The 25999-nt window shown below is 36.0% G+C and overlaps 1 protein-coding gene across 2 annotated transcripts in view; it reads left to right on the top strand.

The window, feature by feature from the left end:
- The first annotated feature begins 240 nt into the window (after positions 1 to 240).
- Positions 241 to 25999, top strand: part of ADAMTS6 (ADAM metallopeptidase with thrombospondin type 1 motif 6) — a 151319-nt gene continuing 125560 nt past the window's right edge. Inside the window, exons 1-6 of one of the 2 annotated variants that reach the window (XM_074813305.1) lie at positions 241 to 357; positions 1142 to 1506; positions 9059 to 9227; positions 14464 to 14681; positions 15202 to 15285; positions 15785 to 15930. In XM_074813305.1, coding sequence (XP_074669406.1) covers positions 261 to 357; positions 1142 to 1506; positions 9059 to 9227; positions 14464 to 14681; positions 15202 to 15285; positions 15785 to 15930 — 1079 coding nt within the window. In that variant the 5' untranslated portion in view covers positions 241 to 260. Of the gene's footprint in view, positions 358 to 1029; positions 1507 to 9058; positions 9228 to 14463; positions 14682 to 15201; positions 15286 to 15784; positions 15931 to 25999 lie in introns of those variants that run through there. The other variant, XM_074813304.1, reaches the window with a different exon arrangement.

Here is a 25999-nt window from a genome sequence, read left to right as displayed (position 1 = left end):
CCAGTCTAACGTCTTACTGATATCTTGAGGAATCTTACAAATACTTGTTTTGAATTGAGAAAATGACTGCAGATATAGAAGAAAGTACAGGTTGTTGGAAAAGAACACCTGTGAAAAAGTGGAACATCCAATAGTTAATTTGGAAGTACTATAAAATAAATATACCTGTTATGGTGCGATTCTGGAGTGGAGTTAACTCTATAGCACACAGGTAGCTCTCCAAGGAGGGGGAAAAAAAAAGCTTTCTGTTTTTCTAAATTATGGAAATTTTTTGGAAGACGTGGACATGGATTTTGAGCCTAGTCATGGTTTCATCGGAATTTCACAGTGACAACAGGCTTTCATATAGTTCTCAAGGTAGGGGTCTGACCTCTGTAGCTGACAAGAAACATCTATTTTTGCATTGCCTTTAAGTAATATTTTCTCAACCACATTCATATAATTCATGAGATCATACGGATTCTGCTCTTAGTTTTGTCATGATTCATTGTCATGGAAGTTTAAATACAACAAATGTGATTAAATTTTTTGTTTTAATTTCTTTCTGTCTACTTTTAAACTGTAGGAAAGCCTTGCAAATTAAGTCAGTAAAATGTTGTACTTGATAATAGTTTAGAGACTTGCCTTAACAACGTTAATGTGTTTTTAGATTAGGAAGTAAGGATCTAATCTTACTTCAAACCATTAACATTTATAGGTTTTTAATGAAATGAAGAACCATTTGCATGTTTTTACAGTACTTTTCATTACTTCTGTTTTTATTCTTGCAGGTGGATATAATAGCTTTTTTCTTTGAATAGTATCACTGGGAAGAATGTGTCCTTAGGTTAGAATTTAGCCCCAAATGCTTACGTATTTTCAGCAAGTAGAAAAAGATATGTAGTTAAAAACTTTTGTATTTCTGGTGACATCACATTAATAGGAAACCGAACATATTTTCTTGACTTAAAAAGAAAGAGAAGAACATTTTGCTTTATTTAGTAAAACACTATATCTTGGATTTACCTGAAAATTTTACTCGTGAGGGTGATGAGATTTAGCCAAGTATGGTTTATGTTTATACTACTACTTGTTGTTTGCTGTTATATTTTCTTCTCTTCTATGCCCACTCCCTGGACTGTCTTACCTTCTGATTACAAAGAGGAATTCCTGTCTTACCTTGAACACTACCAACTAACAATCCCAATAAGGGTTGATCAAAATGGAGCCTTCCTCAGCTTTACTGTGAAAAATGCTAAACACTCAAGAAGGAGGAGGAGCACAGACCCTTATGACCAAGAACTGGCAGCATCTAAATTATTTTTTAAACTTTCTGCCTATGGCAAGCACTTTCATTTAAACCTGACTCTCAACACAGATTTGGTGTCCAGACATTTTACAGTAGAATACTGGGGGAAAGATGGACCGCAATGGAAGCATGATTTTTTAGACCACTGTCATTACACAGGATATTTGCAAGACCAACACAGTACAACTAAGGTGGCCTTAAGCAACTGCAATGGTCTGGTAAGTGCACATTATGTGTTCTAGTATAATAGTGTGCTTCTCCCTTTTAAATTACAGAAGAAGAACTTAATTGGCATATCTTTCAGTTTTTTGAGTCCCTGCGGGAAGCAAGCAGACAGGAAGGTGCAGAAAACCCCTAAAACCTGATCTGGGTCCTGGGGAAAAGTAGTCATCAGTTTTTCAAGCTTAATTGTAAGTACTGAGACCCAATTCTGTAGTCCTTTAGCAGGCAACATTTTTCAGTGTTTACAGTGTCTGCACTAGGGCTGCAAGATTAGGTCTGTGCTGAGATCCTTACAGGTTGTAAAAATGTTGCAAGCTCAAGGGCAAGAGGGTGGGGGAAGAAGGAAACAGTGGATCCTTTAGGATGCAGAATATTTACAGAGACATTGAACTGAACACCTGCTTGTCTTTGAGAATTTGGGTTTAGAAACCTTAAAGAACAGAGAAGAGTTACTTGTTGTAGAAGTCATCATTGCTATAAATTCAAAAAATGAAGAGGAAAGTAGATCCTTTGCAAGTACCGGCATCAGAAAGTAATTATTTACCTTTTTTGTAGAAATGTGTTGTTTACAAATTGTAAACAGTTACATTCAAAAGTGAGATTAGAAACTTTCACCTCTTCTATTCTCATCTCTTTTACTGTTGATCTCGTGATCACAGAACAGTAGTACTTGCATGGGAAAAGCTTCTCTTATTCCCAACAGAAATTAGAAAACAAATGCAAAAAATTAAAAAACAGACTATTAAATAGTAAAATACTAAAGTAAAAGGCCATGACTAGGAAATATTAAATCAAGAGCCAGTAATTTATCTAATAAATATATATATATACACACATATTACAGTTATTCATTCTGTTTTGAATTATAGTAGAACACTGGTCAGTCTTGTTAGGAATAGATGGTTGTAACTAATTGCTAAGGAAAAAAAAAAGATTACACAGACTTGCTGAAGTCTGAAGTCAGCTGCTTCAGACCTAGATAGGTGGCATTACACCCAGATACTTTGTGATATCCTTGACACAGTCTAGATTAACATTTTGGGGTACTCTTGAGGAAAAAGAATTTAATGAGGTTTTCCAGGGCTAAATGAACACTTTCAGAGAAATGTAGTTAAAATGGTATTCCATTGAGTATGGTATCACAGTTTGGTTAATGCAGACTTGTAGCGGATAGGTTTGAATTTAGTACAATTTCACTTTGGTTTTGTGGTTCCCATATAGTAACTTTTTTGTCACAGTTATTTAAGCTCTTAAGTTAATATATTCAATCATTTTGCTTTCGAGTTCTTTTCAGCTAAAAATGCTATGGAGACAAAATCCCTGCTTTCAGGACTCACCTCTTTAAAAGAGGCATGCAGCCTCTTTTAATCTCCAGAGTTTCTGCCAGTTGAGGCACAGAGTGGTTGGCCCCCTTGGATCCTGCAGTCAGTGCTGTGGTGCTCCTATTTCAGTTCCTGCCTGACCTTGGCCAAGGAGTGAGCCAAGAACGCCTGCTCATGCCTTAGCTGACCCTTGCTTTCCTTTCATGTTAGGAAAACAAGAGTGAGAGGAAGCAGGAAAAAGTCCATGTTTTCCTGTCAGCTTTGGGCATCTCTCGCTCCTCATGGCACTTCTTTTCTTCAAAGAATTTAGCAGCATCTAAGGTTTCATGGTGAAGCAGAATCTTTCTTTTGCTTCTGTGTCTTACATGCTGAAGTGACATTTAGCATTCCTGTTGCTGTGTGTTTTCCCTCTGTCCTCAGCCTTGCTATTTTGCTGGAGTGAAGCCGCCTGCTGTTCTGTGGTTCTAGGTGTCAGTATGGTAACTTAGTGTTTGTAAGTAAACTGTAGTGTGGAGTGCTTCCCCGTTAAATGGTCGTCTTCGGTGCTTTTAGTTGTCATCAGCTCTTATATATTTCTTTCAGGTATTAAGGCAGCTTTAATGCAGTCTATGGGCCCACCATAACTGGCACTTGAGTTCTTCATGGTCATGCCTCTTTCTTGGGTCTGCAAGTGTCAGGTGTCCACTGCATCTCTTAGAGAGGCTCAGCCACAAGCATGTGAGGCTACTGTCATGCTCCAGAAGCAGCAGTAGGGGTGACACAAGGCTCTTTCTCAGGGAGGCAGAAGTCCTGCAGAGGGGTGCAGCAGTAGGCTCGAATCAGTATCATCCTCTACTGTACAGAAACTTCTCTGTCTTCCAGTGTTGGCAGGGCTTTCCAGAGCACCGAGTATGGGAGTTACCACTCCATTCAGACAAATCTATCACAGAGTTATTTTTAAATGATGATTCCTACTGATGAATATTTTGTTATACAGCAGCTGGTTAGAACATGTTTAATAAAGCAATTGGCAGTGAATATTGAGGACAGTATTACTTGTTTTAGAGTTAGTGATAGTTCAGAATGTTTTGTGCTTAAGGCATTCATATTTCCCAGTCTGTTGCTCTGTAAGAGACTGCCAGTCACATTCTGCATAGTCCTTGATTAACATCTGACTCAAAGCCAGTCATTTTAAATTTAACTCTAAAACAGGTAGTAATCTTTAACAGGGAGTGTTGCTTACAAGCAAAATTGAAGCATTCCATTTATTCCATTTGTCCTGTTAGGCTTCAATTAGTCAAATTTCTTCCCCATAGTGAATGCTTTGAGTTACTCTGAGTTGTTCTGTTTAGTTTTTCAGGGTGGTCAGGTAAGACCATGATCTAATTACCACAGGAGATATGATTTTGAAGAATACTTGTAGTATCTGAGATGAGTTCTAGTGCAAGGAGGGCTTTCTCATGGTTTCATTATAATAAGTGATGAGCAGTCAGTTCATTTCCTTGTCACTGTTGCCCATTTCAGCCTCTCTCTCTGTATTTCTTATTACCAAGTGTCCCAGAATTACAAGGTGCTACTTACTGAAGTTTCATTCCAGCAGTTTTGATCTGCTGGGCCCTGATTATCTATAAATTGTCTGAAGTTATGAGGAAAGATCTATAATCCAGTGAGTCATGTGAGGCAATTGAAGGTCTTGTCCGGCAGGCTTGCTGGCTTCCAAATTCATATTTACTTTAGTGGATGTTCCATTTGTGGATGGATTGCAGGTTTGGCTTTGTCATGAGAGAGCCTGCAACAAGCAGCATTTTGGGGCCTTTGGATGTTGGGTGGAAGGCAACAAGGCTGAGGCATTGCCTAGGCTGAGTTATACGGAAAGAAAGAAGAAACATTGGTAGACTGAAGAGAGAACAACTTCACCTCAAGGGAAATTGTCTAATTCTGACGGGAGCAAGTCTTAAAGAAGAAAAGTTTTGGACCTCATAGTAGTGGAATTGAGCAGAAACCAAACTTTTTGCGGTCTGACCCACCTCTGTCCTCTGCCAAGCGTCAAAGCTCTTAACTGAGCACTCAAACAAGTTTTCCACAGTAGTGGATTTTCTCATTTTGAGATGAAAAGCCCAGTAGTGGGAAATACTTGAAAATGTGTACAAAGTGTTTGTTTGGAAAGTGGATGAGAGGTTAAATCACATTTTGAGGCTACTGTGATTCCAAGGAAATGTTTAATGTAAAAGGCCAAGTATGTCTATGGTGTGTGAAGTTCCATGCACTAACATTTGTGCTGGGTAGCACAGATGTCTCCATCCAAACAGAAATGATAAAGAAAGCACAAGAAATAGGCTATGGCTAAAAATCATGACCTTACTTCATTAAAGGAGGAATTATTTTGCTGGAAGACTTCATGTTTTTCCATGTATTCCTGAATTCAAATATGTATAAATTATTCATATTCTTCTTAAATTAGCTCATTTGAAAATGGATCTACCATAAAGAATGCATCTACTTTTATAGATTATAAACTGCATGTAGTATGGTATATTTGAATCATATGTAAAATAATGTTGAATTAAAAAATAATTTATAAAGATCAGAAATTATATTGAAGAGGATTTAGTGTTCTAGATCAGTGTCTTTGGACCTCTCTTTGGTACTAATACGTATTTGCAGTATAGCCTTAGTATTCAGAAAATTGTATGTAATCTGACCCTGTCCTAGTTTTAAGGTGGCTTGTTAGATTCCACGATGTACTGTCTCAGGACAGATCACTATTTTTTTTCATCTTTAAGAACACAGTAAGCTAATGTGATCTTTTTCCTCAGTCATAAAACCACACTAAAGTGTATAGCCAGCTGTAGTCATACTGAACAACACTGACACATTTTCAAGTTTCCATTACTACAACTTTATATTAAAAATGGATAAAGCATAAAGTCTAGAAAGGTTCAAGGCATGGAGAAATTGTAAAACAGTAGTACTGCATGGAAAAAGCATGTGCTTTTATTTGTCCTCCATAATTCAGTTTGCTTTGTGACTGATGGGCATCCCCCATCTGAGGGAGGTTAGGGCCCCAGATAGACAGCCTGACAGAAAAATATTTGTTTTCACAAATTCAGGGGAACTCCATGTGGATTCACAGATTCGTCTGAGCATGTCAAACTGCTGGATCCAGACCTTATGTATGTTAGCAGGAGTTGGCAGTCTGTAGTGGGATTGGATAACACAGGACCTCAAACAATCTGTTTTAGATAATAATCTTGGGAATGTTGCTTGTAGTAACCTACTTGGGGCATTCAGCTTGTTTTTTAAATTTGTGGTATTTTGTCAAAACCTTTTGCTGGTCATTCTTATGTCTTAATGATATTTCTTATGCTTTGGAGCAGAAGTTCAATTTACAAACTGTTCAAATATAATAGCAAAACTAAAAAAAAAATGTATTCCTTTAATGCTTTAAAAGGGCATTATTTCAGTATCTATTTTCAACTGAAATTGTGTTTTGCTCAAATAGTAGATTATAAGCCAAACCCAGGGTTCAGAATGTTGGTTTGGGTATGATAGCATAATACCCACTATTAATCAGGCGTTGCTGAATGTCTATATGATGGAAGCATCTCTAGCCACATGAATTTTCTAAACTTGTAATTGGAATAAATGCTGGTTGTCACTGACATAGGTACTTTTTATGTACAAAATTCAGAGTGCTTCTTAAAAATCAGTCACTGCGATTCAACAAGACCACTTGCATCAGTTTAGTATTGGAAGAACAGTTTTGTTTGCAAGCAAAATTAGTATGTTAGGTTTAAAATATATATGCTGGGCTTATGTGAAGGCCATATGCAGGGCAAGTGCGTTTCCACTGTTTGTGAAATCATTTGTCTAGCTGCAGCAAGTGGCTGCATAAATACCTGGTGGTGGGTGTAAGTTAAAATTCATTTGCCGTTCCTCAACTAAATTCTATTAAAATATCTTTTCTTAAACCACCGTAGTGTTTGGGCAGATGAGATCAGATGTCAACTAGGCATAGGAAAAATCAGTGATACTCTCATAAACTTTTTTACTGCTGGTACCTGAAGGAACTGTGATCACAGTTTGCAGCCATTCATAATAGTTTTTACGTATTTGCTCCTGCAACTACAAAAATGCTGCAATTAACTGTTGTTTGTGTCATCTGAATTGACTCGCTCTCACTGAAGTCATCTCACTGCTTAAAGCTATGAGTTTCAGTATCTGATACAAACGTTTCATTCATGCTTAGACTTGTTAACCTGGCTGGACTTGAGTATAGACGAAGGGTGTATGCTCTGGGGTAATCAGATTTAGGTTAAGACCTGCTCATGTTGCAGAGGCAGAGCCACAGGTTGGATGGTACCTTGGTCTCCTCAGGCTTGGCACGAAGCAGACGGCCTGATGGTGTTGGCTAGAACCACTCTGCAGGACTCTCTTCCTGTGGGAACATAATACCAGAGCTTATAATGGCTCAGGATTCACTTGAACCCAGATGTCTGACATCCAGACTGGATGCAGTCCAGACTGTCAAGGTTCTTTCTGCACATCTGGCAAACCCAGTTACAATTTGGTTTATATTTTCAATACTATTTAAGCAGCAGTGTACCGGCAAATGATTTATTTTCTAGTAAAATCTTAGACTCCAAGTAACAAGAAGGCATTGTGAAAGGAATTTGATACCAGCATCTTCCAGGTGAATATAGACCCTGATGTTACCTTCTTGAGTAAATAATTGAGTTCATAATGAAAAATACCACTGAAGAGGAACACTTACTGTTATAGTCACTATGTAAGGAATGTGTAATTGAAAACTGCAGTGTGTTCATACATAGATTTTCAAAATTTATAATAGGGTTATATTTGGAAAACACTGTTCTTTTTGATGTGTTATACAGGATTTTTTATTCTGTAAGTTTTATGTTGTTACTAAAATCTGGTTATTCTGGGAGTAAAGAACAGCAGTTATTTGATGTACAAAACAGCAGCAGAATGAGAGCTTTGACCAAGAGTACAATGGCAAGCCCTGATCTTAGAAACAGCTTTAGGATATTTAGAGCAGTTACGGAGCAAGTGATCTCATGGCTGATCATAGAGGTCTCACTGGAGGACAAAAATAACACCTTTAAAAAAGAGGCTCGTGCATAAGACTTGTTTTACAGATCGAAGGTGTGCTAGAAAGTTGTGGTTCATCAAATCAGGATATGAATGCAGAAGTTCCTGCTTCCAGTCTCCTACCTGATGAGTAGCTCTTTCTCCTGGTGTAGAAAGTTCATACATTCCGAATTTTCTAGATAGGGATACCAAATTTTTTATTTAGCAAATGTAGGTCTAGGAGTCTGTCAGGGCTTATTCCCCAATATTTCCATATCCAAAAGGATCCTAAAATTGAATTTTCTGCTAAAGTTCAGTTTTAATTGATGAAGGTTTTGGAAATTGCATAGTTGGCCTGAAATCTCCCGTGTCTTCCATAAATCACTTCATGTTTGAAGAACCTGAGTTCACAAATGTGAAAGCTATGAGAGTAGTATATCTACTATTCTGCACTGCAGTATGAAGGAAAAAAATGTTCGTTTGTTGTAGAGAATGAAGTCTAGTGCACAGTCTGCAACAACTTGGATTTGCCAGATTTGTGGCAAGATCTTTCAAGGAATAAAAGCTTTGTAGGCAGTATATCCTAAGTTGTTAATTTGATTTTTAATAACTAGCTCAGTTTTGGAATTAAGCATCTGGATGTAAAATGCTGAATCGTTTCCCTGAATATATGTTCTAAAATTAATCCTTCATGCCATTTTAGGTTGATGCAGTATGTGGCTTTAAGCATTTACCAGTATGGCGTCATAGAGGGATATTGGTCTCACCATTTGAGCAAGGCCATTTTGGCTTGGCGTCACTTTTAATGGATATGAATCATGTAGTTTTAGAACATCTCTGTGGAGAGATCATTTGTCATATACTGAGAATATCTCCTCCTTTCTTACCACATCCACCAAAAATGATGCGAATGAACTCCAGAAATAGGGCAATGTTATTTTTACTATTTTCTCATTGTGTTGCTCATAGACACTTACTCCTGCTCCCACTAAAATCAGTGGAGGAGAGCTGGCTCATGCATTGTTTTCTGTGTTGCCTTATAGTTGTGGATTTCTTCACAGAGATAGATGGTAGTCAAATGTTTTTTAAAGTTAAGCATTTTAATAGGAGTTTTATATTGTCTTTTGCAAGTTTTTGTTTTCTTTTCTTCTTTAAGCATGGAGTCATTGCTACAGAAGATGAAGAGTATTTTATTGAGCCTTTAAGGAATATAACAGAAGATTCTAGTAACTTTAATTATGAGAATGGTCATCCTCATGTAATATACAAAAAATCTACTATGCACCAGCAACATCTCTATGATCACAGTCACTGTGGAGTCTCAGGTAAATGAGTATGACTGTCATTCCTTTAAAAAAATTGTAACTTAAGATGTATTTTAAAACCTTGCTTGGTTCACATGTAAGACACAGTGGAGAATGTAGCAATAGGAATCCTCCTTTTGGTGATGCAGTGTGCCCTGTTGAAATGTAGTTTTGCTTTTTTTCAGATTCAGATCGAGAGTATAGTGTCTTTCAAAAACTGAGACACAGAGAGTAGGTCTTGTTTTATGCCTGTGTTGTGTACAGTGGTAGTAATGAGCACAGGCTTCCCCGAAATATGTTATAAACGTACTTCATTTCCCAACTGGAAAACATGATTGAGTGACTTAAGTATTATAACTCAATGTTTAGTAAGTGTTCCATGTCATCTGAGGAAACTTGTCATGCAATGATTGTATTAGTATTATGATTAGTAATGCATTTGGAAGTGGAGTCCACATCTTTCTTGTTTAGGGAGGTTTATGGTGTTTTGATACTGGCTTTTGCCAGTAGTTGAATATGTGATTTACAGGTACCTTATGGGAAGAATGATATCATCTTGATTGAGAGATATTTTCCTTGTAAAGCAGTTCTAACTTCCAGAAATACACTTTTCAAGTACTCTTTGATGTGATTTTCACTTGCTTAAACTGAGACTGAAAACTGACTTCTTGAAGACAGCATGGACTAAATCTGACAAATTATTTTAAAGCACTAAAATAATGGATTTTTTTACATAATAGGAAAATGTTCTAACCTTGTCATTTGTTGATATTTCAGAAATAGCTTGTTCTTAAAAGTTCAGTCCTGGACAGTTTTATTGCATGAGATTCAGTGCACAGAGTAGGATAACAAATACTAATCTTAAAATAAAATAACATCACTGTTCATTGGTATAATTTATTTCAGCTTCTTTTGGAGGCTGTAACTTTTACTGGCACCAGGTGACTAACCTTACAGTACAGCTTGTCTACAAAAGCCCGTGCTTTGGAGACAGTTGTCCTGTAGTGTTTCAGTTAACTGTGTTTAGGGAATGTCAGACTTCACGTATGTAACTTATGTTTTAGTTTGGAAGCATTATTCCATGTACATGCTTCTAATATTGAAAAACAAATCTCCTAACTATTAATTCCTGCTAACTCATTGTCAAATAAGAATACTGATGTATGTTCATTTTGTAGGGTAAACTGTCACTTAAGCCTCTTGACATAAGTGAGAGGATTATGAAATGTAGGGTGATACAATTTTATATCCCTAGAAAAAGAAAGGATATTGGCCTTTGTCAGATGTTACCTTCTAGATTAATACTTAGGAAGTCATTCTCCTCTGAGTAAGGATGAAGCAGTGGCAGCTAGTTTGGTCAGATTGCATTCAGTCATTCTGGCAGTATCTGTCATATGGATCATAGGTTGATGCATTTTGTGTGCATTTTTTGAGAGACGTGCAGTAATCTTTAGCATTTATTTCTTGGCATATTTGATGCTGCCTTTGTTCTCTGAAGCTGCTGTGCGTTTCCTGAGATTTCATGCCTGTCACATACCGCAGTCCTTAATTATTAAAATACTAAAGCACTGCTTTTTATGAGCCTGAGACAGTATACTATCATGCTCATTCATCTCCTTTCCCTGTTCTTAATATACTACTTCCACTCCATGAAAATGTCTGAAAAAGTCTGCACTCCCCCAAAACTGCAAGGTCTTACATTTCCAGATGGTGTGCTGTTTTAATGTTCTCCTCATGGGTACCAAAACCTTTTAAACTTGTTTTCTGAGCACTGTTGCAGCTTTATCCCGAAGTGACATGGCATCCAAAACATCCCCAGAATATATAAAAAGTAAAATCAAGTATTAATTTTCAGTTTCACAGCTTTCAGACCCTGGGACTAAAGCCAGGTTTACAGTAGTCTTTGGGGCATTTGACTGGTTTTGGAGGTTTTGAGCAGTCCAATTTTGTGTGTTAAAATGCAGTTGTAACAAACCTGTAGCTGCCTTTTGGCAGTGTATAATTTCTTTTGTCAGGAGACTGAGTTTAAGCTTTACCTTCAGAACAGTTTTGCCAGTATAGTATTCTGGGAAGAGTCCGCTGATGTAACTGTGCTGCTATTCATGATCTGGCAAGTTTCCCCTACTATAATCTAAGCCTAAATTTACTGTGTACCTGTTCTGTATCAGGGAATTGGTCAAGAATTTGAAGTGTTGATAGAGTCAAGGGGAGCGTTATTTCTGACCTTTCTGAGAAAAATTGCAATAATTGATAGAAAATGGGGTGGGGAATTTGGTGAAAGGATGATCAGAATTGGTTGGGATGAGCAAGGTGATGGACTTCTTCATAGTAGGTAGCAGAATTATGGTGGATAATACAAGAGAAGAACTGAGGCAGGGAGATTCAGGTAAGAACGTGGGATGGATTTTTGTAACCTAAATTAGATTGTAAGCAGTTAGACATAAGAATGTTTAAAAAATTGTTAAATTGCTGTTTCATGCATGTATCATCACCGAGTTAACTATGCTTTATTAAATATAGCCGAAATCATTAAGGCCTTGGTAAGAAGTTGACCACTGTCAAATTCCAATTGCTTCAATTGGGTTTAAGGCCGCTCAGTTATCTTGCAGAATGTTGTGTTTGGACAGGATTCAGAAACAGCAAAAGTTGACATACGAAAGCTGCAGAGTGGCAGATTATTTAGGAGTAGCTCTACTGTATGCTGCCTTACGTGGTGGTTTTACTCGTGCCAGGCTTCACAATCAATGTATTCTAAAATGAAAAAATGCTTGTATATACATTAAATGACGATGTTAAAATAGTAAGAAAAAACCAGCACTATATTTCACTTAAAAATATACTCATAGTTGCATTTTACTTAAGTAGATTTCTGTTGTGTTTTGAGATCTTTTTCTGTTTGTGCTTTCTCCTCTCTCTCCACCTTAACCTCTACCTATCCTCTTTAGAGGACTGACTTAGGAAAACTTGGGTACCATATTTGTGAACTCCATTTCTACACGTTTGGACTTCTTTTCAGTTGCCATTTAAAACCTAATTCCTTGCTTTTGTAATCATTGTTTTGGGGTTCATTGCAGTGTTTTTCTTTGGGTTTTTTACACCCCCCCTTTTTTTTTTTTACTTTCCAATAGCTGTGTTTGATGTTAGTGAAGTTTAATTTTTTAATTTTTAATCTAGCAATATGGTGGGAAAATGGCATAATTTGCCACAGAACTAATTTTGTTACATATACTACAGACTTTTATCGACATGTTTTAGCTTTTTAAAGAAAATTCAGGCAGCGTTATTTAGTGGTTTTAAAGTAAAACAGCATAAGCATTGATAGGTCCTGGAGTGTGAGCCTATGTACTCAGGATTGTTTCCAGCTTTCCCATTACTTTGAGACCAGCTGAAGCCTAAGCTTCTCATCTGATAAGAAAAGGAGAAATGTTTGTTTTTGTTAACTCTTGAGACCTTTGTTTGAAAGACACTATCAATACGAGTCAAAAATAGTATTTTCTGTTTTTTCTCTGAAAGTTTTCTGCATGAGCTCATCAATTTTCAGATGTTTAGAATAGATTTGCATCTTTGACTGAAAAATTATGGCTGAATGTGGAAGCAGTATTGTATTTCTAAAGTACTTATAGCACTCTTAAGAGCATCAGAATGTCCCCATTTGTTATTTGAAAATGAAAAGTGTATTTTTAAAAATTTTAGTATGGAAGCTGTCAGAAACAGTTGCAGGCATTTCTAAATCACTGCTTAAGTGACATGAAAGTTTTTGAAGGATTAAAGCAACTTTGAATTTCCTAGAATAGAGGTGAAAAACAGGAAGAAGCTTAGTATTCATTATAGCATCCTGAACAGGCTTTAATACTTGATTGCAGAACGAGGACAATTTTGTTACCAGCATTTTTTCAGCTATCAGGTTTATTTTAACTTTTTGACTTTTCTAAAATATGCACTTTTTAAAGCCAACATTGTGGCCTCAAAAAGTATGAAACACCACAACAGTGGGAATGCTGAAGTTCTGTATGCCCGGTTTTGACCTGAACATACATTCTTTGTGGTGTAGTTACTGCTCTTTGAAAATAGTGTGCTTAGTTGAATTGCATAAAGCATTGCTTTTTCATGGAAGGTACTGGTCCTATCTCAATTCATCCTTAGCTGAACCCCTTTTAGTAAAGGTAAGGATGCATCTCAGAAATTGCTCACTTGAGCAGCCCTTTTCAGACAATTATAAATGTATCAAACTGTTAACATTCTTGTGTTTATCCGTAACTATCAAGAATACCTTAAATATTTTGAAATCCTATGTAGGTAAAACAAGATTAATGATATACTTTGACAAACTTTAGTTTGAGATTGGTGTGGGCCTTTGTGGAACACACAAAAATGCCAGTTTTGCAAGGAAGGGCAGGTTCAATTTTGTCCTGAGGGCAGGAAGTCAAATTCAAAGTAAGCTTGTAGTGTTTGTTTTGCTGAAAATTATAGCTGTTTGGATTTTTAATATTCAATCTCTTGCATGCAAGACATATTTTTTCTATATACTTACATGAAACAAGTACAAGAATCAACATATTTGAATTAAAATTAGTGTTAAAAATAACTGTAACAATTACCCCATGTCAGGCCATTTTACACTTCCCATTATAGTTAATTCACGTTGGAGGGCAAGTTGTAGCAGAAGGAGTAGATAAAACATAATCTGATAGCTTTCTGAAGAGAAAATTAATTTATTTTGCCCTGAAACTATATGTAAACATAATTGTCTAATAATTACAGGATTGTCTTAATAATTACTCCTTCATAGGAAGCAAAAAGCTTTTCTGGTACCTTATCAGTGTGTTTAATTCCTTAGTATATCTTTATACTTTTTACCTTAATTTTGAATTTTTGGATTCCAGTATGTTTTTTCCAAACGTTATGGCTGCTTTGTTCTTATCCTTAAAATTCTGAAGTGCACTTATGGTTAATTATAACTAAGCTTTAGTATTAACATAGATGTGCAGAGTCAGATCTGTTAAGAAAAGGTTGGTGATTTATTATCCTAAGTCAAGTTAAGGAGAGTTGAGAATACTAGAACTCAAAGTTGGTTTTCCACTGTATAAGGTATTTTAAAACTAAAAAAAAAAAAAAAATTAGGTAATTTAATTTTTCTTTGCCTCAAGAAAGACTTCTTTTAAGCAACTTGAAGATGGTAATCACAGCATAAAACAACTGTGTTTGAATGAGTTTTACTGGTGACCCCTCTGAAGCGTTTAATTATTTTGGTTCCTAGAAGACCTCACAAGAAGCAGTAAACCTTGGTGGATGAGTGATGCATCTGCTTTTCCAACTTCACTTCCAGTTAATGACACATTAAGTAGTCATAATCGACAGAAGAGATCAGTAAGCCTTGAACGGTTTGTGGAAACACTGGTAGTAGCAGACAAAATGATGGTGGGATACCATGGTCGCAAAGACATTGAACACTACATTTTGAGTGTAATGAATATTGTAAGTTTCATCCCTCTCTGTATTCATATCAATACGCATGTACTGAAATGATAAAGCAACTGTATTTATTTATTGGCATGAATAATGCTTTAAAATATGCATCAACTTGCAGGAATTAATAGTTGAAATATGGCAAATGTTAGCATCATGGGAAAAATGCAGTACTGTTTCTGTCAAGAAGTACACTGTGATCACTTTTAATTGTCTTTAATTTTAAATTCATATGATTACATATAGATTATACAGTTCTATTCTGTTCAAGACTATGGTCTAAGTGCTCCTTATGATGGATGAATTATGAAACAAGGTATAAACAGTTTTGATTGAAAAGTGTGACCCAAGAAGTTTGTTTTACTGAATGGTCATTTTTTTTGTCCAAAAATAACTGTTATTCAGGTGATAATGATAATTAACATTGTGAAATTACATTGAGTGAGAAAATAGATTATTTTTAACCATTTAGGAATCAAGTAGTATTTCTTGTCTGACTTTGTGCCTTTTCTTATTTTCTGGAGGTCAGGTTGCCAAACTTTATCGTGATTCCAGTCTAGGAAACGTTGTGAATATAATAGTGACACGTTTAATTGTTCTCACTGAAGATCAGGTAAGAGCTGTTGTGCTAAGCTTCGTATCCCTGAAATACAAGCTACTTTACTGTGTAATATAGATTACATTTAATTATTGCTTGAAATGAAATGGCTGCATCTGAGTACAAAACATATCTTGTAATCTTTCACTACTTTAATCAAGATGAAACAGTTCAAAGGAGTATTCCTCATGTATCATCTCAAAGATACCTTTTCTTACTTCAGGTGAATATTAATACACCTTTGGGGATATCACTTTTATTTTTAGATCTATATTTTGATACTCTGAATTTTTTGTATTGACATAATCAGTTAAAGTTGTAGCAGAAAGAATGCCTGTTCAGTAATACACAGCTGAACTTGGGGTCAGATTTTACTGAGATAAAATCTGGCAAGAAGAGTTTATTCCTAGAAACCACTGCTTCTAATTATAGTCCCATTTTAGTTTTCAGAAGGCTTAACAACTGACCTTAGTAATTTGTTTGGAACATTTCTGGTATGCATGTTGTATTGCAGCCAAACTTGGAGATAAACCACCATGCAGACAAGTCCCTCGATAGCTTCTGTAAGTGGCAGAAATCCATTCTCTCTCACCAAAGTGATGGAAACACCATTCCAGAAAATGGGATTGCCCACCATGATAATGCGGTTCTTATTACTAGGTATGGTCATTATAAGTATTGTGTTTATTTTATTTTATTTCTGTAGCTTTCTTGTTCTTACCTTATACATATATATATAGGCTAGTTATAAAGTAATGTAATTGGTTGGTAATCATAAGAGGAAGAAAATTACTAAATGGCTTGTCTTAAGTATATCAGACTATTAAACTATTAAAAAGATGAAGAATTTGGAAAAGTAAGATCTGCAAATTACTTGTTTCTGCTGCTGTTTTCACTTCATAATTGTCAGTGCAAAGTATTTCAGTAGAACAAGATGGATCCTGTTAAACATTTGATAGTTTTATAATTGAAGTCCTAAGATTATGGAGAAAAAAACAGTATGGAAAATGTTTTTTTTTTAACCATATATCATGTTTTTTAGTAAGAATTTTGAGCCAGAACCCCAACTACCGTAATAGTATTTCTGCTGAAAACCAGGTTCTTGCGTATTCTGGCAATGTGAGAATCTGCTTTATAGCTGTTTTGATTTATTATGCTTAGTTAAGTGAGAACTGACAGTTCTAATGGTAGTTTCGAAGTCTGCATGTGTGCCCATTTGTTTACTTCTATTCCAGTGTTACTGTGATAAATACAACAAAGCTTGCATTGTAGTCTTGCAGTCCTGATAAATGTATTCCTGTTTGCCCTTTGCAGTTACTTGTAGGCAACTGTACTTTTAAAGAGATCAGTTTACCTGTTGTTTAAGGACACTATTTATTCTTTTTTATTTTGTTTAAATAGCAGCAGGTGCAGCAGCATTAATTTGGATTAGGGTCTTTTTATTACAGTTTCTGCTTTCAAGGACAAATGCTGTACTGCTTCGTATGTGACCTGTTTGTGGAATCATTGTGTTCACTGCAGAAAATTTTAAAGTAGTGATTAAAATAATGGATCTCTTCTGGAAATTTATGTAAAAGATGTAAAAGAGACTGTTTTTTTGGGATGGGGGTTTTTACTGGTTTTGTTTTATATAGGGAACAATTGTTTTTGAGAGGAAAGAAAAGCTAATGAATCACTTGTGTGTGTTTCTGCATTCCTATTTCAAATATAATTGCTACATGTGGTCATTAATACTACATAATAACAATTAGAATGATTAAATGCCCAAGTGATTTAGAGAGCTGTTATAGTCCAAGAAGTTTAAAAAAATATTTGTCGTTAATAACAATAAATTGAATGAAATTCAAAATAAAATACAGTTACATTCTAAGATTTTGATTTTTCGCAAAGGCCTTCATTCTCAATTTTTTACATACAAGTAATTCCTTCACTAGTGCTACTCATGTGAAATTAAATACATCTTTACAGCTGTGATACATGTCAAGCTTTTGCTGGTATAGTTTAGACAGTGAGTGAAAAAGTGTAAACCACAGGTGGTATGGTTGTGTCTGTTGAAGCCACCCAATATGTATGTATAAGCTGTGTTGGCAACACTATATTTTTGCTGTTATGGCTGAATAAATGGATGTTTTCTTAGTGGTATTCTGGCACTGCAAAGCACAGTTGTTTGTTTTCTTTCACTGTTTGCAGTAATAAAACATACTAAAGCCCAATTCTGTACTGGCTTCCCTATTCTGGTAGGATGTTCCCAGCATAGTTGTGAACAGTTTGGTGTTCCTGATGAAGGCTTCAGTGAGTGTTAACTTGCAGGCCTTTAACTGCAAAAGGAGCAAGTTTTCAGAGAATATGAATAATACCCATTGAAAATTAAGTTTTTTCAGCAAGAAGTAGTGAATATTAAGGACTTCATTTTACTCATCATTATGGGGGCTTAGTAACTGTAAAAGTATGCTGCAGAGTTTCTTTAGAAACTCATGTATACTATCTTTTAAAAAGGACATAAGAGTTAATAAAAATAACTTCCAAGTTCACTTCTAAGAAGTTTACACTTCTAAGTATATATCTATATTTTAAATCAACAAAGTGCGTTAGTATAGTACCTGCAGACTAGCAACACCACCTTTATAAAGCGTTGCTGAACTTTTAAGTTCAGTTACATATGCTTTCATGATAGAATGCTTGTATTCATTTATTTACTATAATAATTGTAATTTAGAAAGATAATCCCAAAGGCTACAGTAATCAATTTGAATGATCAGTCAGGCTTTTACTGAAACTGCTAGCTATCCTGGCTCTTACTAATAAAATGCATCAGTATACGAGAAGGATGAATTTTTCTTTTTTTAGGTTGGGATGAGTAAATATAAATTTATATTAATGTAAACATGTAAATCCATTAACTTTAAATAATCCTAAATGAAGTACTGAAATGGTAACATGATTATTCTCATTGTGTTTCAGATATTTCATCTGGTGAACCAGAGTTAATTCATTATATGTGAATGAGAAGGGTACAGCTACACTGGTTTAAACTCCTAACGTGTTGGAGAGGTCTTTAATAACCTCTTCTGCCTGAAGGAATTTGAACCTATACTACTAAACATTAAGTTATTTTTTAGCCACTATAATCGTGTTTTGAAAGCAGTTTCCTGAATACGTCCCACTGATGCTGCTCTGTTTTATATGGAGTAATTACATTTTCAATGAATTTGACACTGGAACCATTTTTGGTTATTGTACATATTACTATTTTATGGAAAGTAGGAAAGTTTCAGTTCAACATTATGAATAGTTTTGTGTTGATCAAAACCAAATTTTTCAGTAATTGAGGTATTTGCAAAGATTACCTAGTCCTAGCTAAGTATTTAAGCTTGCAACTACAACAGTCTTTTCAGATAAAGTGGGACAAGTTGTTAAGAAAAAGAGTCGCTATCTTCATTCATGCAAATAAAGATGGCATCTCAGCTTTTCTCAGCAACAGGTGGCCTTCTTCCATGATACTTTCAAAGATGATATGCTCTGCTCTGGGCTAAAAAACAGTACTAAGGGTGCTGATTGCATAGGGATGTCTGCTTGACCAACGTAGACAGATTTGGTACCCTAAACTAGCTGTATGTTAAAACCAGGTAACCTCACTGGCATGGAGGTGTGCCAAGCTAATCTAAGAAGTCCCATGGAGACATTACCATGCCTGCTAAGCCACTGGGCTTTTGGACAAGAGCCTACCTGTGCTGAGTGTGCCTGGTGTATGGGCTTCTCTGTTGTGGTCCTGCAGGCACCCTGAAGTCTGCAGAGCACTTTTTTTTTTTTTTTTTTTACTAAGTGGGTAGGGGATTGCAGAAAACTTCTTAGCTGATAATAAAAAATAAGGCAGGTAAGAAGTTGGTCCAAGTAAGAGTCTGATTCCCAATCAGGAGAGCAAAATTGTGGTGAAGGGAGTATGGTATTACTTGCACAAATATTATAGCAAAAATAATGTGCATTCTCAACTCGCTATGGTGAGTGTTGACTGGTTTAGCTTCTTTAATGCTGCCAGACATTATGCTGTAGGCATAAAAATTGTAATTAGCAGGAACACTTCCTGGTACTGTTGTTAGGAAAAACATCTTCCTTCAGTTTCACTGGGGAGCTTCTGAGCATCCCTGAAATTGGTAAGAATTAGATACCTTCTTATAATGAGAACCCAAGGGTACATAATAGGCCTTATACAGAGGGCTTACTACAGAATCTTGGGATATTGGGTAACTTTGTATAACAATAATAGCAATTACCCAGAACACTGATAATACTTTTGTATGTGTTACTATGCTTTTGACTTCTTTATTCATTTATGGAACTTTTGCTTGTATTTTCTGAGTCTTAAGTGCTTAATGTTATTTCAAGATACGGCTGTGACTGAATTACTGTTCTAAAACAGTGAGACCTTTTCTTTTTGTATAGTGCTCGCTCTTTGAAATTTCGCCTAGATTTTTTTTCTGTTGGAGACTATATTTAAGGCTCAGAATTTAATACTTTATCATGTAATTGTCCAAATTGGATTCTTGGTGGCAGGTGAAAGTAAAATGGTAAGGAGTCAGGTTTTAATTATAATGTTGATTAGTAGTGTAATGCTAATAAGACAATGTCTTCATTTTTCCATGAAGTGACTTTGACTTTGTCAAAGTGACCTAGCAAATCCTTAAACTTATTTTATATTACAAATTAATAAAAGTAGGAGAAAAAACTTGTCTGATTCTCTTATCTCAAGTCTTTTGGTAGACAAAAAGCAGTCTTTGCATTTTGTTCCTGTATTCCTGCATGATAGATGTGATAATCTCACTTGTTAACACAATGACAGGTTCTCAGATTTGTCGTTTTAAGACTCGATGTAAGTTTTGAGAGTATCTGTATATTCTCCCTTAGCATTCAAAAACTCCTTTTTGAAGTTAGTTCTTGTTTACTTGCTGATTTTTTTTTTTTAACCTTCATTGGTAGGCTGCTTCCTCTTCTTGTTTCTTCAGAAACTCTTGAGTCTCCAGAGTTTACCTTAAAACCACGAAACTTCAGAAGTCACAATGGACACTATGATGTACTTATTTTTGAAGAACACTTAACCCAGCTTCCCTTCCATTTCAGTCAGTTGCTTCCTTCTCATGATCTTATAGATCATAAAGTAGGAATGATGGAATTCCTCAATACCTTGGTTAACTTGCAAGTGTGTATGTTATGAACAAATGTATTCCTTGTCCTGTGCGCCTACACAGAATGGTAAGGAACAGAGGGTTGCATTCTAGGTTACACTTTGTAGCAGGAGTGGAGGACAAGATGACAGTATTTGAAAAAAATGCCTTTTTTTCTTTTATATTCCACCCTACAAGTTCTCTAGTACTACATTTCTGTATAGCTCAAGATGGTTAGTTAGATTTGTCCAGGTACTAGATAGCTGTTTTTCCAAATGATGTGTGACATTCCGAATGATGTCTAAACTTTGCAGCAACAGAGTCTTTTCTTGCTGGGAGGGAAGATCCAGAGCTATTAATTTCCCTTGTGGTATGTCAGTAGGTCGAGTAAAAGGCATACCAAACAGCCCATAGAGAGAAAAATTTCAGGGGGAAGTTGAGATGTCTCTGTGTGTGTATCTCTAAAGGGGCAGAACATGGTCTTTGAGGTACAAATGTTTTAAACAGAGAAACATTTGAAACCTTACTCACTTAAAGAGAAAGTACTTCTCAAAAGTTGTTGCATGAAATGTGATCTCCTGTTGGTAGCATCACATAGCAAGAGTGTTTCATGCTTTTTAAAAGAAGACACACTATACTGGACAAAAGCATTAAGATCTCTTTGATGCAGCTACAGTGTTTTTATAGGAACATAAGCGATTCCATGCAAAAAACTTCATGAAGTTTTAATTTTGAGACTGTAAACCTGCATCCTTCCCTGGCCCCCGCCCCTGTACATTGTTAGAGATGCACTTCTGAAATTAATGACTTACTTTATCTTGAAATACAAAAATCTTTTATTTGGGTTGGAGTCCACTTGAGTTAGTTTTATGAGTGGTTTACTTCTTTAGCAACAATTTATTCCGCAGCCCCACTGAACTAATGTATTCTGGAGGAACCTTTATTTGCTTGAATAAAGAATCAGGGCCATAGGATTTTTTTGTTGATTAAGCCAAATACACCTTGATTTGGAGGTTAGACTGGTGTCAGTAAAAATGTTCCGTACCGTAGATGGTGTAATTTTTCTGTTTCTCTGGATTTTAAATGGGCTTGCAGATGTTAATTTTTGTGAGACAGTGAATGAGGTCCCTCTTAATACAGACTCTTGTATCTTTGCCAGGTACCACTGTACTTGTAATTCAGTAAGTGTATTGCTAAGCAGTGTGGTATGGCTGCTGTTAGCATTAACCCCAGTATTAATATGCAACATGTCTCTAGCAAGACTGCTGAAGCCCATATGGGAGGCATTAACATTACTACACAATTGGATTTTTCAAATCTTTCAAGGAGAGAAGTTTTACAGAATTGGTTTATGCTTATTGTATATATACAGCTTCATAATGCTTCAGTTAGTAGTTCCATCATTCATGTGCCCTTCTGGACAAGGTATACTCTCATTTGTCTCTGAGATATGCATCCCCTGTGCAGGTCAGTGCTGCCAGTTTTTCTAAGGGGACAGGAGGTATATGTATATGGCAGCAATCCTGAACTGTGAATTTTGTGGTTCATAATCTAAAGAACTGCAATGTTTCTGTCATCGCTGTAGATACTCAAAAGGGGCAAAAAGTTTCTTGTTTCATTTTGCATACCTGTGTAGAGCTGACTGCAATCATGCTTTTCTTTTTTTTTTTTTTTTTTTTTGTAAGATTAAGGTGTTTTAAGCATCGGGGGATGATTTGTTAGTTGCATTGTCCCAATAGCAGTTCTAAAAGGAAACTTATTTTATGGACACAGCTGCCCTTTTGCATGTCAATTGCTTATAGGTTAGTAATGTTACTTGTTATTACAAAATAAAAGTATATTTTCCCATCAGGTTCTGTACTAGTTAAGGCATTTGGGAGTGAGGTAGGGCCAGCCAGGGCTCTGCACATTCCTTTCCTCCTGCAGGTCCAAGATTGTTATGCTTCTTTTCTGAGGCTCTTTTCCACTTTTTTTTTCTGGGCTTCTTAACTTGTTGCAAAGATTTCTTTCCTGTACAGGGCACTCTCACGTTGCTCTAGCAGTTGTTCTAACAATTTCCTAGCCTTGTCCAATAAATCTGGACATCCAAAGTGTTTCTGTTCCCATGAAGCCCTGTCTCTCTGATTCTCCTCTTATTCCATTAATGAGAAGGGCTTCAATTTCAAGAAGTAATTCTGATGTGAGTTGTATCCATTTGCTTCTTTCTTCCTTGTCTCTTAGTGCATTAAGCAGTTTTCACCCTTTTTTTTTATGCCACCCTTGAACTTGTTCTACTGGAGTTCCTTGCAGGGAATTTAAGCCCCTGATAGCAGGCTGGTTTTCCTTTTGATTTTTGTGCAAAAATTATAAGATTGTCCATTGACTTTATGTCCCGGAGACCATGTGTTTAAGGTTACTCGTCTGAGAGAGAGGGTTGAAAACCTGAGATGTCTGTGTTGTCCTTAATGTCTGTTTCTGCAGATACTAAAAATTCGAGGAGCCCACTTTCCAAATAATAACATTAAATTCCCCATGCCCCTTTGTTTTCAGGGAATTAAAGGAGTGTTAGTGAGAGATCTGTCTGCCCATTCAAAATGATGCATTTGGGAAAAAAGCCCCAAACTTGAAATGTACTAGGACTCTGCTACAGCAGGTTGATGAAAGTAAGGTATTTGATGTTGTTTGCATGGTGCTTTGCATACTAGGAATATTTGTACCAGGGTTTCTATACGTAACATGTTCTTTACACTCCTTTTTAGACATCTGCACTGACAGAATCAGTATGTAGCTAAATACAGCACTGGCACCACAGTTCTTATATTCTAACTCTTGTGTCAAAACCAGTTTGTGGGTCTTCACTATTAAGGTGTATTCTTTGGAATGACTACCCTAAGATTGACAAAAGAGAAGTTGTGACTGAGAGATGCAGTATGACAACTGTAAGCTATTACAGCAATACAAGGTCTCTGTGTGTAGATGATTTGCTTTAGATATATGTGGGTCTAGAGACATGTTCCAAGATTGAAAGCACTGCATGTTCAGTGGGGGGTAGAACATTTACAAAGGCTTCAGTGGAGAATTCTCCCTTATTGACTTTCTGTATGTCTTTTTGTGAGCTGAGAGGCTGTAGGCTGTGAAATGATGGTGGAAAATAGAATTAGGTAACACAGGCAGTAGAGAAAAATATGAAATTGTTGGGAATTAATAAAATCAGTTGTCATAATACGCAATTCCCTTTTATATAGCAGTTATACACTTACTTGTTGGGTGGGTTTTTTGTTCCCCCACACCACATTAACAGAATAAGGCCTAAAATGTTCAGCTTTCCACTCTTGGCTGTGAATTTTTTGGGGGTTTGGGGGAACTAGGTTAGTGTAAATTCTATCTTTAAAATTTATTCCTTGATTTTTGTAGTTGAAGGGAATCAAGTAGAGTCTGGGATTTGAGGGAACTCACATGGAACAATAAAGTAGCTAGAATTTGAATCTGAAAAACTCCTTATTGCATGGCAAACGCCAACCAGCAGGTGATTTGCAGCTAATTAACAAGCATACTGTGTGAGTGGAATGTTTTCTAATCAATAAAAAGGCTGTTATTTTTAATTTCTGATGCCCTTAGTTGACTCTTAGTTTACAGTTGGATAGTTAGAAGATGTGTATTCGGATTTAGTTTATAAAATTTGGGTCTGTGAGGGTGGAAGGGTGGAAAAGGTATAAGGTGTACCCAGAGTTTGCCTGATCCATTCCAGGTGAACAAAATGTGTTTTATTTAATACCAAATCCAGAAGAGTGACCAGTGTCATGGAGTAAAACTCAGACTTCCATGCTCTGACTGGAGACTTCAAGTCTGAAAGCTGTTACCTTTTTTTTAAATTTTTTTGGTAGATTGATTGAAATACTTGGTATAAAAAAGATTAATTACTGAAAGATAAAGACTAAAAAGATAAATAACATTCTCCTATCTCAGTTGAAGACAGAAATTTTGAGTGTAATCCCACAGACATCTCTTAAGATGTGCTCACTGAGTGGAACTGGTTACACTCCTAATGGTTTCCTGAACTGGAAAACTTGAGAATGTCTACCAGCACACAGTGTGGGCAGCGCAACTCCTTACTGCCCCCAGTTAACGTTTCTCTCTAAACTAGGCAATGAAACATTCAGTAATTAAAAATGCATTGGGGTAAATCCATAAAATATCAAACTACATTTGGTGTTCATAGTAATGGTATATTAATGCCTGTTGTAGTTTACAAGTAAAACTTTTCCTTTTACACACTAGACTTCCTACAGAAGAAAAAAAAATCAATGAAAAATACTTCTGTATGCTCTATTTTCCTCCCCCCCCCCCCCCTTTTTTTTTTTTTCCAGGCATTTACCTTCTGAGTTGCACAAAGGGTCATAAAACTATTCAAATGATAGTTTTTCCAGGAAATGTTTGCTGGTAATAGTTTGGGATATCTGTTAGAACACTTCAGTTACTGCTTGGCCAGATATCTGAGGAAGGGCTTTCTAGCAGTTTGAAATGTCATATTTTGCCTTCTTTTTTATAATGAACATAGACTTGTTTAAAAATCTCTCATTTTTAATTTTTCTTAGGAGTCTGAGTAGAATCCTAGCATTCTTCTCTTTTTTATTTTTTTTTCCCCCCCTCTCTTGCTTAAGTACAATATCAGGGCTGTTGTTATTTTCACAGCTTACAATGACTGGCAGAATAATACATATGCAAGTGAGTAGCTGTGCTCCTCATTCTTAACAATCCAGAAAAACATACTGGGCCACTTTCTACCCTGGATTTTCACCAATTTTGGATTTTGTCTGAATTCTGTTGTGTAAATTCTGCATCACCACACATGAATATATACTACATTTTCATGTTTTCTTCACATTTTAGACATTAGTCTGGACTCTTTAGCTTAGCCTTATAGCTCATTTTATTAGATTGCTTATGTATAAGAATACATTAAAAACATGCTTTTAATTAGGACATAGGTTGTAAATTAATTCTTTTAGTGGCAACATAATATCCATTTAATTTTAGTATTCAGTATTCTTCAGTTTCTGCTAGTTCACACCAATCTGTCCTAATGAAGGGCATGATTATTTATGCTTTGAGGTCAGTGGCAGCATGCCCACTTTTTCAGGATCTGGTTAAGATGTCAATTTGTGTTCATAGCTTGTTCATTTTAATTATGCAAATAGTTGTGTGAAACCTAAAGTGAGCACTGTTTGCTCCATGCTACTTAATAACTTTTTGAAATATTTTACAGCTTTAAAATGTGGATTAATGAAGTTAGGTGCATGAGTGTCTTAACATTTTTAAAATTAGGGATGGTGGTTTTTCTCTGAAGTTGCACCCATTTCTGTAATAAATTCACTGCTTTTATAAACACCTATTATGCACAGGGATAGATCGCTTCCTAACTAATTTTCAGGTATAGTCAGAGTGTTACAAGTACTTTCCAATGTGATTAACACTACTTACAAGTTAATTTTTTTTTTTTGCTTGCTTTATTAGTGAATTTACAGCAAAGAAAGGAATGTCTGGAAATTTTCCAGTGAAAGAGCAGGTGTGAATAGGCAGGAGCAGAATTG

The sequence above is a fragment of the Strix aluco genome, chromosome Z, assembly GCF_031877795.1.
Source record: "Strix aluco isolate bStrAlu1 chromosome Z, bStrAlu1.hap1, whole genome shotgun sequence".
Taxonomy (NCBI): Eukaryota; Metazoa; Chordata; class Aves; order Strigiformes; family Strigidae; genus Strix; species Strix aluco.
This window is presented reverse-complemented; position numbering and strand designations above follow the sequence as displayed.